The sequence below is a fragment of the Lontra canadensis genome, unplaced genomic scaffold, assembly GCF_010015895.1.
Source record: "Lontra canadensis isolate GAN:19392208 unplaced genomic scaffold, GSC_riverotter_1.0 scaffold13, whole genome shotgun sequence".
Classification (NCBI taxonomy): Eukaryota; Metazoa; Chordata; class Mammalia; order Carnivora; family Mustelidae; genus Lontra; species Lontra canadensis.
In genome coordinates, this window is record NW_022631007.1 from 357,233 (window position 1) to 372,388 (window position 15,156).

The following is a 15,156-nucleotide window of genomic DNA, read 5'->3' on the forward strand; positions in this document are numbered from 1 at the left end:
TTTAAGAGTATCTTTGATACACAAAATCATAAGCAACTTATTTTCACAGTTCAAATGCAAAGAGAAATGGAAATTTCACCCCAGCTCTAGGGTTCTCAAGCATAAAATTTCATAAATTGTTATTCAACAAAGTACTTCAGTTTAGAATGAATATTATACTTTTGTAGTATCAAATTAACAAATACGGAATTTTAAAGTGCAGAAAAATGATACTGCTTTCTTCAAATCATATCAAGATGAGTAGCTCTTAGCTATACAGAATAAACAGTATAGAAATAAAAATAAAATTAACTACTTTCTGCAGTAATAAAACTATGAAATTCTTCAAAAGTTTATAGTTAGAAGAAAACATCAGTAAGAATGACCTTGAATAATCATGCTTGAAAGGTCCATACCACAACCTTTGGCAGGATTATTTAGGAAGTAGGCATTAGTCTTAGAAGACACTAGTAAGTGCTATTCAAAGCTAATACTACACAGTGATGAATCTATTATATATACTAAGGAAAAACAAGGAATAACTAAAGTTATCCTATTGTAGTTTTTAAAATAGCTTGATAGAAAACTCAGTTCTCTCAGCTTCCTCCTCGTTTTCTTTTCAATAATGGTGACTACTTCCTGCTCTTTATTTTACACCATCAACGATGCTATTCAAAAATTCATAAAATATGCACACAAAACTTAAGTGTCCCAGAAATAAGAAGAAACGTTAATCTAGGAGGAGGGTTACCATTACACTTACTATGGTACAGAGGAGGTATTCACTAAAGGGTGTGATTCAAGATCTATTCCACATCAAAATACAGTAATACCTGAAATATCCTTGGAATTCCTCCAGTATTGTAGTGAACTACTAGGCTGACTTTATTCTCTTTTTCCACAATTTCAAAGGACCCTTCTTTCCATTTTGTAATTCCAGTCTGCATACTTCGAATTCTGATAGGACCGTGTATCTTCAGAGGAGACATACTTTCTTTAAAAATAAATTGCTTCTAGCCAAATTAAAAAGCAAAAATACACCTTCACCTGACAGATTCTATGGAAGAAAAATAAAATAGTAAGTTACAATTCACTAAGATAAGAGTGATTAAGAGTTTGAAAGAGCATATAATAAACCATGTTATGTCCTTCTATTTCAATAAACCACTTTTTCTTAAGCATTCTTAAAGGCCTTGATTAGCTGATAGGCACAAAAAAGACAACTAAATTATCACAAACATCAGTGACTAAATCCACCCACCTTTCTTTCTTCTCTACATGTTCCCTTCTTTGCATATGTCCAGTATCTATGCCCTAACAGTGCTTAAATTTTGCATTTTGCACTATCAATAACCAGATTGGTGCCACTAAAGGCATGTCAATCAGGAAAACAAAAGATTCCACAAAGATTCCAAAGTGATTGCCCACAGCAGTATAACTAAATTTTATCTTCCTTCATGAATGCTGAAGGGTCTTGAATTTCAAATGTAAGTTAAAAAATATTTTCAGTCAGCTGACTCCATTTCTTAGAATGGAGTTCCTTTCAAAATACCAAAATCGTATCACAAAACAATTCCTTCCACCAGGCAGTAGGGTAAGCATATCCACACGTATTGAAAACACTAAGCGAATAAAAAAAAATTTAAGAATAATCAAATTAGTTTAACTTCCAGAATTATATTGAGAAAGTAATTTATTCTCTAGGCAAAACAAACAAACAAAACTCTCTTCCTAAGAACCAACCTAGCACTTATGCTTAATATTACCATAAAGTGGAAAGAATCTTTACCAATTTTATCTTTGACAAATACTCAAATTTCTAAATACTTAAAAATTACTTACAGCAATAAAAAATATCTAAGACCTTCAAACTAGCTTACCAAATATCAGCAAGTAAATACAACTATAATAGCAAAGAACATTAAGTAGTATTATGTATATACATAAACATATGCACAATCATCTAAAATTATTAAGACATTTTATTTATACTCTTTCCAACTCTCTAAAAACAATGCTAATACAGGGTGCCTGGGTGGCTCAGTCAGTTGTGTGCCTGCCTCTGGCTCTGGTCGTGATCCCAGGGATCTGGGATTGAGCCCCTGCATAGTTGTTGAGCTCGAGCTCCCTGCTCAGTGGAGAGCCTGCTTCTCCCCCAACCCACGCCCCCTCCCTGCCATCCCCTCCTCAAATAAGTAAAATCTTTAAAAAAAATTTTTTTTAAACATTGCTAATACAGACTCTTGCTTATAATTTAAGAAATTAAAAATCATCATACTTTGCCTGTCCCTGAACAACTAGAAAAGCTTAAAAAAAGTAGTATACAAAAGAAAAACACAGGAGACCTAGCTATTAGGAGACAGCTGTCCCTAATTTATAACTTCCCTTTCTAACTATTAGTCTTCTCAACTGTAAATAGGAATAGCAAACGCCATAGTGTTGCATAACTAAATGAAATAACACACACTTGGCACCCAACAGATAAAAGCTTTAATATGAATGAAATCAGTATTCACTTTCTGAATTTATTCCTTGCCTGCAACACCTTTCTCTAAAGACCTCCAATAAATAAGCTGTTAACAGGGGGTCAAACTCAATTGCCTAGAAGGGCCATGCAGGTGACATGACTGAAGTAGGCAAACCATAAAAACTACTAGTGAAATCTAATTAATTTTACCAGGTAGAATTAGTCAACTCAGTTATTGCCACATCAGCAAACTTTTCAAGAACATGAATTCTAAATATTTATGCAAAACTTCCCATTTAAAATTGTGGGCAATGAATTCAAATTTATTTTTATAAAAGCTACAAATCAAACAAAACCCCTATACACAGGATACAGCCTGGGGCCCCCTAGTTTGAGGCCTCTAGGTGCTGTAATATCAAATAACTGGGTGTAAAATTTTAAAAAAGATGTGAAAACACTTTGAATAGTTAAAAGATGTTATGCATTTTAAGTCCTCCATGACTATTCACTTATATCATCAAATTTCTTGAATGCCTACTTTGGCCAGATTTAGATAGGATAATTTGCTAGGTATATAAATCCATCAACGTAACAAAGTCCACTACTGTTTAAAGACATGTTAACACGGCACTGCTCAAACTAGTAACTACAGAATTTGGACCAGCAATGCGTGTTTATAATACTTTTTTTGCAATTAATAATTTGGTGCTTCATTGTCTGGATGTGTCCTTAGACTTCTTTCCACTCTGCTCTCAACACTGTCAAGAATATGTTACCCTTCTCCTACCCCAGTTGTCCATCCAGAAACATAGGAGTTAACTTTGATTTCTCTTGATGATTACTGGTATTGAATTGGAAATGGAAGATCACGGTAGAGTCCCGTCAATTCTACCTCCATACACCTTTCAGACATCTTTATTATAATGAACTGTAGATGAAATCACATCACTCTCCTCCTTAATATCATTCAACAGCTCCCCACTGCCCTCATAAATATACAATAAAATCTAAACTCAATAAAATCATGACATAAACACCCTTTATGATCAGGGCCTACTTACCTCTCTCTCCCCTACAAGCCCTCCAAATCCAGCTATCTGAACTATGTAATTGCCCCCCAAAAGCCTTAATGTTCTCATACCACCATACTTTTGCATGCACTATGGTTTACCTCTGGAGAATTTGTATGGACTCTCCCCATCCCCCCCAAAACACCCGTGATTTGTTCTCTTGGCCATAAAATCAAGGTTCAGCTTAGATGTTCTCTTCTTTAAGAAGCCTTTCCTAGCTACCTTTCCCTTTTTCTCTCAATCCCATATTCACACTGAGACTATTTCAAGCTTCTGTATTCTCCTGCTGTACCCTGTGCTTGCTTCCAGTATAACATTGTATCATAAACTGTTTACTTCTTTGTCTCTATCTACACTTTGCTATTTGAAGACAGTGAATATATTCTTTAAACTCTGAGTCCCCATTATGGCAGTGTCTGACACACAAGAAACAAACTTATTATTCAAGAATAATGAAATCAGTACTATCAATTCTATTCAATTTACTGTTAAAATACACAAGAGCAGATACTGAAGCCATAAATCCCTCTTAAATGGCCAATACAGGGTTATATTTACTAAACTCTTTATAGAAGTACCACTAGGCACTGTAATTCATATAACTCATCTTTTGAACACTGCATCTAAACTTTTCTACTAAATGCAAAGCTGTCTTCATATCTTAATCAAAATTCAGTAAGAGAGGGGCTCGGTCGGTTAAGCATCTATCTGCCTTCAGCTCAGGTCATGATCCCAGAGTCCTGGGATCGAGTCCCACACTGGGCTCCCTGCTCAGTGGGGAGACTGCTTCTCCCTCTCCCTCTGCTGCTCCCTCTGCTTGTGCTCTCTCTTGCTCTGTCAAATAAATAATAAAATCTTTAAAAAAAAAATTCAATGAGACAAAAATCATTTGTGGAAAAACAAGAATTAATATGCAGTTACAGAATGCATTAAAGCAAAAACATTAGTAAACCTGCTTAAACTGGGATTCATACTATTCATTGCTCAATGAAGAAATTCCATTTTAAGAGTTCTGCCAAATTCCCTCACCTTTCCTGAAATGTCATTAGGAGTCAGGGTACCAATTAAAAGAGAAAACAAAACCCCATTACCTTAGTGTTTTCTTTATAGACCAAAAGTAAGTAAAGGTCAATGACTTTAAATTCCTCTAACAAAACATATTTTTAAAAATTATATTACTCAACAAAATTGGAGGTGAAGGTTTCCAAGTTCACTAAAGCACATGAGAAAAAACTTTATTGCTTACTTCTGTTTCTATATATAATTTCTCTGTACCAAATTCTCAAAACATTTTGATGCAAAGATTTAAGTATATGAAATTTTACTTCAGATACTGAACACTTCCTTGACCATTTCTACTAGCAACCGTTCTTTCCTCTAAGGAAAAAAAGAAGACCCTAAAAGGTACAGGACATAAAATTTGTAGAGCCAACAAAACTTTTTCTTAATCCCTTAATGTAGTCCATTTCTGGCTCTTGCACTAAATGAATTAACTATATCTACTTTTATACATTCATTATACTATCAAGGTTTGCCCTATTCCATTAAGAGGAAAAACAAACAAACAAACAAAACTAAGTTTCTTTTTCAGTATGCAGCATGATCCAGTAGTAACAGTTAAACTTTCTATGAACCTAGGCCAATGAGAAGGTTTCTTTGAACTCTATGATGCTAATTCCATATCAAAGCAACATTACTAAGACAAGGTGTAACAAGATCAAATTATTCTTTAAGTAGGTCCAAAGAGAGTCCTCTTTCCCTAACTTTTCTCACAATTATTAGAATTACTGTTTAACTCTGAGCATTCTATGAAAGCTCAATCAATAATATTGACAAAAATGTTTCCGTACCCTGTACGGTTATTTAAATGCACATATTTTAAGTACTACTCTGAAACATCCTTATGTATGGGGTGTTCTGTGGTAGACCAAGCATGCTAAAGTAAAACCATTACTACAAAATAGAAGAAAGAACTGTTAATTCTCGCCAATTTGCATACTCTTGGAAACATACATCCAAATAAAAACATTACTTACTTTTCAGTGACTTTTACTGAAAAACCCTATGTAATAACAATTCACCTTTATTCTGATCCTTGTGCCAAAGGCAATGCACTCTTCTTGGGGAACTACTCATATTTTGCAGCTATGCCAGTTCTCCGGAAGCCATCAACTCAGCTAAAGAAAATATAAGTGTGCCTTTTTAAAAGAATCCAATTTACCAAAATTAAAATTTAAAAAAAAATCAATCATTTTATACAACAAAGATGAACTCTTCTTGATTATTTAAAAACTACAAGCTACCTTACTAAAAACATTTAAAATATAATGCTTAAGATACACACATATACACACCACCGACTTTAGGGATTTATCTGCTGTGCAAAATGAGGGGACTCCAGGCCTGTACCTTATCCATTTGTGTTCTTAGTGTATTTATCCCTGCTACATTTTGAAACTAAGAGGGCAGTGAAAAAGAGTATATTCTTTGTTGACTTTATAAACATTGTTACATAATGATGTCTTAAGTCTGAAAATACCATTTCCATGATGTGCTGCTACAAATTTCAAAAGGTAAGTAAATTTGGTTTTTACTTTTCTTTATGGGTTTGTTCCTCAAATTTAGGCTCTCTAAGCCTCAACTGTCCCTGAAGTTCTAACCAAACATCTTTCACTGCCCTCTTGAATGCTACAATATCAACTTTAAAATCATTTGTTCACTTAGTAAAAAAATGACTGAGCTACTTTAATTTGACAGCACGGTGGAAAGAATACAAATGTGAGGATGATACAGTCCATGCCCTCATTATCAGAGGCTCCCAGACTTCTCTACATTTTCCTTCCACCATCATTCCAGAAAAAAAAAAAAAAAGAAAGAAAGAAGAAAAGAAATAAAATTAGCATCAGCTTTTCCCTCTTTCTCATTCATCTGAAACCCAGCCTTTTCATAGCTGCTACCCTGATTCGGAAACTCCTCATTTTGCCATCACTCCCACCTAACATTTACTATGCAATTACTGACTAAGCATAGTGTTAAGCATCATGCATGCATTATCTCATTTAATTTTCCCAATAATCTTAAAATACAGGGATTATTATCTCTATTTCACAGATGAGGAAACAGAGACTTAGATTAAGTTAATTTATCCAGTTATGGATTCATTAAAAGACAAAACTAAGTCTAACACCAGAACCCACGTTTTTAACCACTACCACAGTGCATCCTCATCAATGATTTGCAGCAACAATCACTTTCCAGTCTCCATTCTCTCAGGATGTTTCTATCCAATGAATCCTGTGCCCTACAATGCCCTTTCTAAAGAACTACTCTCTCTTGGCAAGTAAAGAGTGCACTATTTGTCTCCTTAACTTTCTCCTAAAGTGATTGGGGGCGGGGGCAGGAACCTACCTTATTCTTTTGTACTACAAAAAAATAAGCACTTAGTAAGTGCTAACTACTTGTTACTGAAGCCAGTTCTCTCCCAAACATTTTTTAAAATTTTATTTTACTATGGCAAAAATATTTAATGAGATCTATCCTCTTAACAAAACCTTAAGTGTACAATATGATACTGTTAACTAGAAGTACAATGCTGCACAGCATATCTCTAGAATGTTCTCATCTTGCTTAACTGAAACATTCTCCCTGAATGAAACATTTTTAACGGCTCATCACTACACATAAAATTAACCCAAATGCCTTTCTGTGTTTGGCACTCATACACTTCCTATATTTATTTCCATTTTTCAACACAAATCCTGTTCTATATACACAAATTATTAAATTTTAATACTTTCTACATCCACCAACAATAACTTACTTAAATATGGAACTTTCCTTTATTTTTGGAAATCTCATCCTCACTATGCTCTAGTTTAACCTGTTGGTAAAATATATAAACCACTGTTCTGATTTCTAAGAGCTTTCTTTCCTAAAAAGATCCATAAAACAAACGCAGAGATAAAATTAGTGTATGACTAAAAGGGAGAAATCGACCTAAAGTTTATCTTCAATTCAGAGCATACAATCTGAATGATTTTTATGCCCTAAGCATGAGTAAAATCATCCATAGCTGGAAAACTCTTGGGTTATTCTCTTTTGCATCCTTTAATTTGTCAGAAGAGTGAAAACGTTCTTGTCATCAGATGACATCAATAAACTAGTACTCCGAAAGACATGATGGTTCCTAAAACAAGCTCCAGTTTACTCATTTACTTAACAAATTCTTGAGAAATAAAAATGAAATAGCTACTAGCATATATTCCAATAGGATACATGCTTTAAATAATCACACAATATATAATTACAAGTTCTAAAAAATAATACAAATATAAAGTCATGACAAGACATTATAATAGAGTACCTGATTTAAGACTCGGTGGGTAGAAGGAAGAGGCAAAGGCTAAGCTAGTATTAAAAAATGAGTTAAACAGGGATGGTCGTGCTGGAACAATCAGCATGTGCAAAGGCCCAGTAGTTGGAAAATAACCTGGTGTGACTAATGAAATGAAAATCAGTTCAGCTAGAGTTTAGTGAGCAAGAAGGGGCTGGAACAAGATGAAGCTAGTGAAGCCGGGAAGAATCAAGTTATGTAGAATCCTGTAGACCACAGTAAGGATTTTGAATTTTACCCTAAATATAATAAACAGTTTAGCGATGGGAAACCCACTGAAGCAGAGAAATAACATGTTATTGTTGAATGGAGAAGTGATTGTTTGGGTTTGGGGAGGAGAGTAAAAGGAGGAAGAATGAAAGAAAATAGGGCAGAGGAGAATACTGAAGTGTTGCAACTTATAGTAACAATTACAATAACAATGGTCATTGGCTATTTACTGTGTGCCATGTGCCATTTAATCCTCATAACAATCAAATAAAATGATTATTATTCCCATTTTTACAGATGAGAATATAAGGAACCAGTGACTAAGTCTGGGTGAAGATTTGCGGCTTGAGCTTAAAAAGTGATACTGAAGATGTACAGAAATACATTCAGACATACAGATGACCCTTGAACATGGGTTTGAAATGCATGGAGTTACATATACACAATTTTTTTTTTCAATAAATCCAGTACTGTAAATGTATTTTCTTTAAGATTTTCTTAACACTTTTGTCTAACTTACTTTATTCTAACAGTACAACATAAAATATATCTAGCATACAGCGTATGTATTAAGTGACTGTTTATGCTACTGGCATTCCAGTTAACAGTAGGCTGTTAGTAGCTAGGTTTGAGGGGAGTCAAAAGTTACATGTGGATTTTCAATTCGAAGGGGTCCATGCCCCTAACCCTTGCGCTATTCAAGGGCCAACTGTGTTGGATATAGAATAAACAGAACTTAAAAATACATGGGATGAAGTAGAAGTCAAGAATGGACTTCCAAAAAAAAAAAAAAAAAAGAATGGACTTCAAGTTTCTAGCTTATGTTAGTTGATAAATGAATATGCCACTTAATGAAACAGAATACTGAAGGGCAAGGAATTTGGTATACAGAGAGAAAAATTAAGACTTTGGTTTTAGATGTATCATATTTGAAATTCCTAAGGAAAAAAAATCAAGTGGAGATGTCAAGCAGACAACTGAACTGGTTATTTAATCTTGAGCTGAAAATAAAGGGAAAAGGCTGGAAATTAAAATTCTTAAGTCTTCAATATACAGGTGGAATTTAAAGCTTAGGACAGAAGAGTAAAAGGTGAACAAGACCCTCACACTAAACCCAGATACTCCATTTCATTTCATCAAACATCTCTCGCCGTGATCATCGATTACTTTGATGTCACCAGGCTTTACAATCCTCATTCAACTTTATCTTTCAACAGAATTCAACACTATTGATTACTTCTTTCATCTCTTTTTACGAAAGACTCGCCCTCCTCTATACACTTATTAATCACCAAGAATCCCTCCGTGCTCCATCCTGGGTCCGTTTTTTTCTAGTACCACACTCTCCTTAGGCAATTTCATCCACATGCATAACTTCACTTACTATCAACATGGCAGATGATATACGCACATTAGTTTATAAAGCCTGCCCAGAACTCTCCTCTGAGCTCCAACTGCCTCCTTGACAGCCTGTCTCAGGCATCTTTTCCAGTTAGAGACTTGTGAGATACTGCCTACCCGCCCCCCACAAAAGGAATTTAAATAGAGCCGAAATTTTGAAGACGATTACCGCAAAACCACTATAGGCCAACTCTCCAGAACACAGGATTTTATCATCAGTGATCATTTCCTTTCATGGATCATGACCTAAAATAGGTAAACCTGACAACCTGGTCTGATAGCTAGAAGACGCGGAACAACCAAACGCACGACAAAGATACAATTCCTGCGTTTTAGTGATAAATGGTTCGGAAAGGGAAGATGCAGAATGGTCAAGACTGAATGTCCAAGGCCTGATGCGTGCGCGGCAACGGAAGACACCTGAAGAGACAGTAGGCCTTGCCAAGGGGCGAGTGGCGGACGACGACAGCCCCCAGCGAAAAGGGGCCAGGTTTGGGTTGCGGAGGAAGAGCGTGACAGTAAAGACCAGGTCAAAGCAGAGGGAAAGCCCGGGGGGGAACCCAAGAGGAGTACCTGTGAGGCCCTGGGAGCGTCGTGGGAGTAGGGGTGAGCTAAGCAGCAGCGGGGCGAACTCCAGAAGAGTGAACACCGAGTGGGCGGACCGCAAGCGGGGAGGGGGGGCTCCCGGGGGGGGGGGGGGACCTGGGGAAAACGGCTCAGTTGAGAAGCTCGTCCGCCGGGCGCGCCTTACCTGTGCCTGCGGGTCCGGAGCCCGGCACTGGCCTGCCGGAAGCACAGAGTCCGCGCGGAGGGGGAGGAGCCGGGGGTAAGGAAGGAAGGGACACCGGACACGAAAAAGAGGGGCCGCTCACTCCCCCTAGTCAGGGAGAGCGGCTGATGGCGGGAACTGTGACCACACGCAAACACGCACGCACGCACGCACACTCGACGCGACCAGACGAAGCGCGTGCGCGCAAGCCTACAAACTCCGCCCCTCCTGAGTCTTCGTCCCGCCCCAGGACGGAGCGAAGACTGGACGAGACAGCTCCGCCCCCTGCGTGCAGTAGTACGCATGCGCACTATCCACTTCGAGCCCTGTGGACCTCCCACCATTTCCCTCCTACACAGCCCAGTTGGGCATGCGCACTACTTGTCCTCCGAGGCTGCTCGGCTTTTCCCGCCCTTCACTGGCCTCTGGAGGAGAGTCAGAGTTCACGCCCCTCTTTGGGGATACCTGCTCGAAGCCAGAGGATGCGGGGACTAGTAGGTGGGGGACGTCCTTCTCGCCCAGAATCTTAAGAGGCAAAGGACAGACTTTTGGATTGTAAACTCCGCCGGGAGCTGGGAGGCGGGAAGAGGTGTGTGGGCGGGGTCAGGGGTGAAAGGTCATAGGGCTGCGAAGTGGGCGGAGCGAGCCGGAGGCGGATGGCGGCTGCCGCGGCTCTTCATCTTTGGCGGCAGAGTCACTGAAACGGGGACGCGGCTGCGACGCGTCCGGCAGTGGGAGGAGAGCGGCGGCCGCTCCCAACATGCACAGCCTGGCGACAGCTGCGGTGAGTGACTGGGCGTTCCGGCCTGGGCCCAGACCCCCGCTAGCCCCGCGTTTCGGCCTGCTCTCCCAGGTCCCCGTGTGGGGCCCGGAGTCCAGCTCCTCCTGTCCTCAATCTGCGAGGCCCCGGCCCCCTCCTCGTCGCGCCTTGACTGTGGTGGAGCCGGCCCCCACTTTGCTCTCTGTTGGCTCTCGCGGCCTCCTGCGCCGCGTATCGCCTTCTTTTCCGGCCCCGGGGCCTGGTCCCGCGTCGGAGCGCCTCCCTCGCGGCCCGGACGGGCCATTCATTGATTCATTGCGCTGACCGACGGTTTCAGGGTGCCGGTTGCGTGCTGGGCGCCGGCGGGGATGAAGGGGAATTCCGTGGTCAATCTGACACGGCCCTTGCTCTCGGAACTCATTGCCCCGGCACTTCGCAGCGGGAAGGAAATGGCTTCTAACTTACACCACTTGCTTTACAGGTGGAAAATAGGAGACCGGGAGAAATGAATAATTATTATGCCCGACTTACGATCCTCTGCGCTTAAAACCTTTTTCCCACATCTCATTTTACCAGGGCGATCTCTGGACAAGAAAAATGGATCGTGTAATACACCTGTCTGAACTAATTTTTTGGCTTTCCACTGCATTTAGATAAAATCCAGACTCCTTGCTGTGGCCTACAAGGCCCTCCCTCTACCATACGTACCATACGGTCTTTACCCACGTTTACTGTCTAGTCTTATGTCACTTGCTCCGTAAGCTCCAGCCACATTGGCCTCCTGCCCATCCTTTATACCTGTGCTTTTACATTCCACTTGCACTTTCCGATCTCTATTCCTGGGACGCTCTTCTTACCATGTACCCCACCCCCCCCAATTGCACACGCACATACACACTCAGCATATGGGTGTAACTGCCTCTTCTTCCCTGGGGTCTCTTCCTAAATCTTCCTAGAGTAACCTTCCCTGACCACTCTATTTAAAGAAGTTCTGTAACCCCCAACTTTCCTGTTAAAAATATCTTTCTCAGCGCTGATCTCAATTTTGTCATTTTTGTATTCATTTACTTTCTTGTTGACCTAAGGGTAAGGAGGAAGTCCCGGGGTCCTGTTTACATGGTTACCCCAAGTGCCAGGACAGTTCCTGGCACAAAGTAAGGGCACAAATACTTTGCTGGATGAAAAAGTATGAGGGAGCTGACTACTGAGCGCACACACCCATGATGGGAAAACGAGATCGTATGATTGGAGTGCACTCTTCTGAATACTGGTGGCATTTATCAATTACACTAAGATGAAGTGACTGAAGGGGGTAGTGTACTGACATTGCGTTATCAGGCAAATGACTTAAGTATTAAATAGAAGACCAAAAAAATTGCTTTTACTTTAAATATAGAAAGTGAAAAGGTATGCTGAATATGACCCGACTATAGAATATATTGTCATTTCCAGGGCCAGTGGCATCTCTGCCCCTGTTGCCATGTTTCTAAGTATTTGTAAGTACTCAGAGTGGATACCTTTCCATCTTTCATTTAGGTGATTGCAACTTCCCCAGCATTTTTGTTTCTTCTCCCAAATTATACATGTAATTTGGGAAGAAACAAGTCAGATGATGAGGTTGCTGAGGAACACCTGGGTGGCTCAGTCAGTTAAGCCTCAGCCTCTGGCTCAGGTGGTGATCTCAGGGTTCTGGAATCCAGTGCTGCATCGGGTTCCCTATTCAGCAAGGAGCCCGCTTCTCCCTCTGCCTGCTGCTCCTCCTGTTTGTGCAGGCGAGTGGGCGCTCACTCTCTCTGACAAATAAAAATCTTTGGGGGGGGGGGGGGGGAGGGGGTTTTTGCTGGTGGGGGGGGGGCAATTTACACAAGGGATTCTTCTAATCTTGGCTTGTCTAGTTCCTAGACATCTGATTATATTTTCTCAGGCTTTGATACTAAACTGCTCTTTTCCCCGTGACTCTCTAAACTCTATTTCTATTCACTTCCTTTTCTTTTCACTTGTTCCCTAATGCATCCTTTTTTTTTTTTTTTTGATTTATTCATTTATTTTGAGAGAATGGCATGGGGCCAGGGGAGGGCGGGGCAGAGAGAGAGAGAGAGTCTCAAGCAGACTCCCTGCTGAGTGTGTCGCTCCACCCAGGGCTCAGTCCCGCAACCCTGAGATCATGACCTGAAATCAAGAAGTTGGATGTTTAACCGACTAAACCATGCTGGTGCCCCAAACTAATGCATCTTTTGAACAGCCATTAGAGCTGTGCTTCATTACTTGTGATAAATATGCAATACTCGTTTCTTCAGTTACATTTACAGTGCTTTACATTGATTTAAAATTTAAGCTTTTAGATAGATTTTCATCTATTAATGCTATTGGGCTCCCGCAGAAGCTCTGAGAAGTTCCTTTGTACCACTCATTCATTAGACTATTTGGTCACTGAGGAAATAACAGCATAGAAAAATTGAGCCACCTCTTTCCCAATCCTTCACGCATTCTTATAGACTAAACTGCCTGTATTACTCTGATCTACATAAAGGACAGTAGTGGTATATATTACTGGAAACTGAGAAGAGTTAATGATAACATGCAACAGTTCCTATAATCTAAGTTACTTGAGAAGATTTTTTTTTGTTTAATGATGACAAGTTTTATACTTGTGTGTACCTTTATTTTTCTCTTTTTTAAAATAACAGGTAAAGGGGCGCCTGGGTGGCTCAGTGGGTTAAAGCCTCTGCCTTCGGCTCAGGTCATGATCCCAGAGTCCTGGGATCGAGCCCCGCATCGGGCTCTCTGCTCAGCGGGGAGCCTGCTTCCTCCTCTCTCTCTCTCTCTCTCTCTGCCTGCCTCTCTGCCTGCTTGTGATCTCTGTCTGTCAAATAAATAACTAAATAAAATCTTTTAAAAAAAAAATAAAAAAAAAAATAAAATAACAGGTAAGGGATGCCTGTGTGGCTCAGTCGGTTAAATGTCTGCCTTTGGCTCAGGTCATGATCCCAACGTCCCGGGATCAATCCCACACTGGGCTCCCTCCTTAGCGGGGAGCCTGCTTCTCTCTCTACCTGCTGCTCTCTCAATCTCTCTGACAAATAAAAAAATAAATAAATTTTTAAAAATAAAATAACAGGTAAATCATCACTTCAGCTAGGGAGATAGTACTATCAATGGAGAATGTGATCACATGAACATAGGATTTTATTCACTAGAGGGAAGAACTGAGAATTTGGCAAGTATCTTAAATTTTGACCCTTGAATAGTATTTTATTAGGCTAGAAATACACAATGTGTGCTTGTCATACTTTATAGCATATATTTTAATGTTGCCATTATTGCCACCACACAATATAATTTCTCACATCGGTGAAATAAGGACAGAAATACCATGCAAGATTATCCTAAAGATGAAATAAGAATATCAAAGTACTTGGTGGTTGGCTGGGTATAGTCCTTGTTTATATGACTTGCTCCCATACTTGAGCCTTGGGGCTATAATTCCTGCCTCAACAAAGTAACAAATCACTTTGTTGTGGACCTTGGAGGTTGTTTCAGAGTAGTAGAACTACAAATCTTCCTATACTATCTGGGTCTTTAATGAATGTTATGCTAGGTGGCTAAAATAGTCAAAGGTAAGCCTTTAAGAGACTCATTGGCTATGCATTTTTTTAAAAATTTCCCCACTAGGAGACCCTGGGTGGCTCAGTCGGTTAAGCGTCTGCCTTTGGCTCAGGTCATGATCCCAGTGTGCTGGGATCAAGTCCTGCGTGAGGCTCCCTGCTCCTTGGGGAGCCTGCCTCTTCCTCTCCCTCTTCCTGCCACTCCTCCTGCTGGCTCGCTTGCTCTCTGTCACTCACTGGCTCGCTTGCTCTCTGTCAAATAATTTCCCCGCTACTTTGCACTGGCAGTTTTAACATCCTTATATACATGTTTTCCCCTCATTTTCCACCTAACCAGTAGCATCATCAGTACATCTTTTTGTGGGAGCTGTGCCAGACTCCCAGATACTCTCCTCTTCGGCAAGTAAAAAGAACATTGTGCACTCTGAGGGATCTGATTCATTTTTTTTAAAAAAAGATTTTATTTATGTGAGAGAAAACAAGCAGGGCAAGGTGCAGAAGG

The 15,156-nt window shown here is 40.0% G+C and overlaps 2 protein-coding genes across 6 annotated transcripts in view; one reads left to right on the forward strand and one right to left on the reverse strand.

The window, feature by feature from the left end:
• Positions 1 to 10,478, reverse strand: part of USP37 (ubiquitin specific peptidase 37) — a 79,301-nt gene extending 68,823 nt beyond the window's left edge. The window contains exons 1-3 of one of the 4 annotated variants that reach the window (XM_032857211.1): positions 10,272 to 10,478; positions 5,553 to 5,693; positions 813 to 1,036 (exon numbers count right to left, since the gene is read on the reverse strand). In XM_032857211.1, the coding sequence (XP_032713102.1) occupies positions 813 to 968 (156 nt within the window). In that variant the 5' untranslated portion in view covers positions 969 to 1,036; positions 5,553 to 5,693; positions 10,272 to 10,478. The remainder of the gene's footprint in view (positions 1 to 812; positions 1,037 to 5,552; positions 5,694 to 10,271) is intronic. The other 3 variants (XM_032857208.1, XM_032857207.1, XM_032857210.1) reach the window with 3 other exon arrangements.
• Positions 10,479 to 10,673: 195 nt separating this feature from the next.
• CNOT9 (CCR4-NOT transcription complex subunit 9) overlaps positions 10,674 to 15,156 on the forward strand; it is a 31,556-nt gene continuing 27,073 nt past the window's right edge. For both annotated transcript variants that reach the window (XM_032857212.1, XM_032857213.1), the window contains exon 1: positions 10,674 to 11,073. In XM_032857212.1, the coding sequence (XP_032713103.1) occupies positions 11,050 to 11,073 (24 nt within the window). In that variant the 5' untranslated portion in view covers positions 10,674 to 11,049. The remainder of the gene's footprint in view (positions 11,074 to 15,156) is intronic.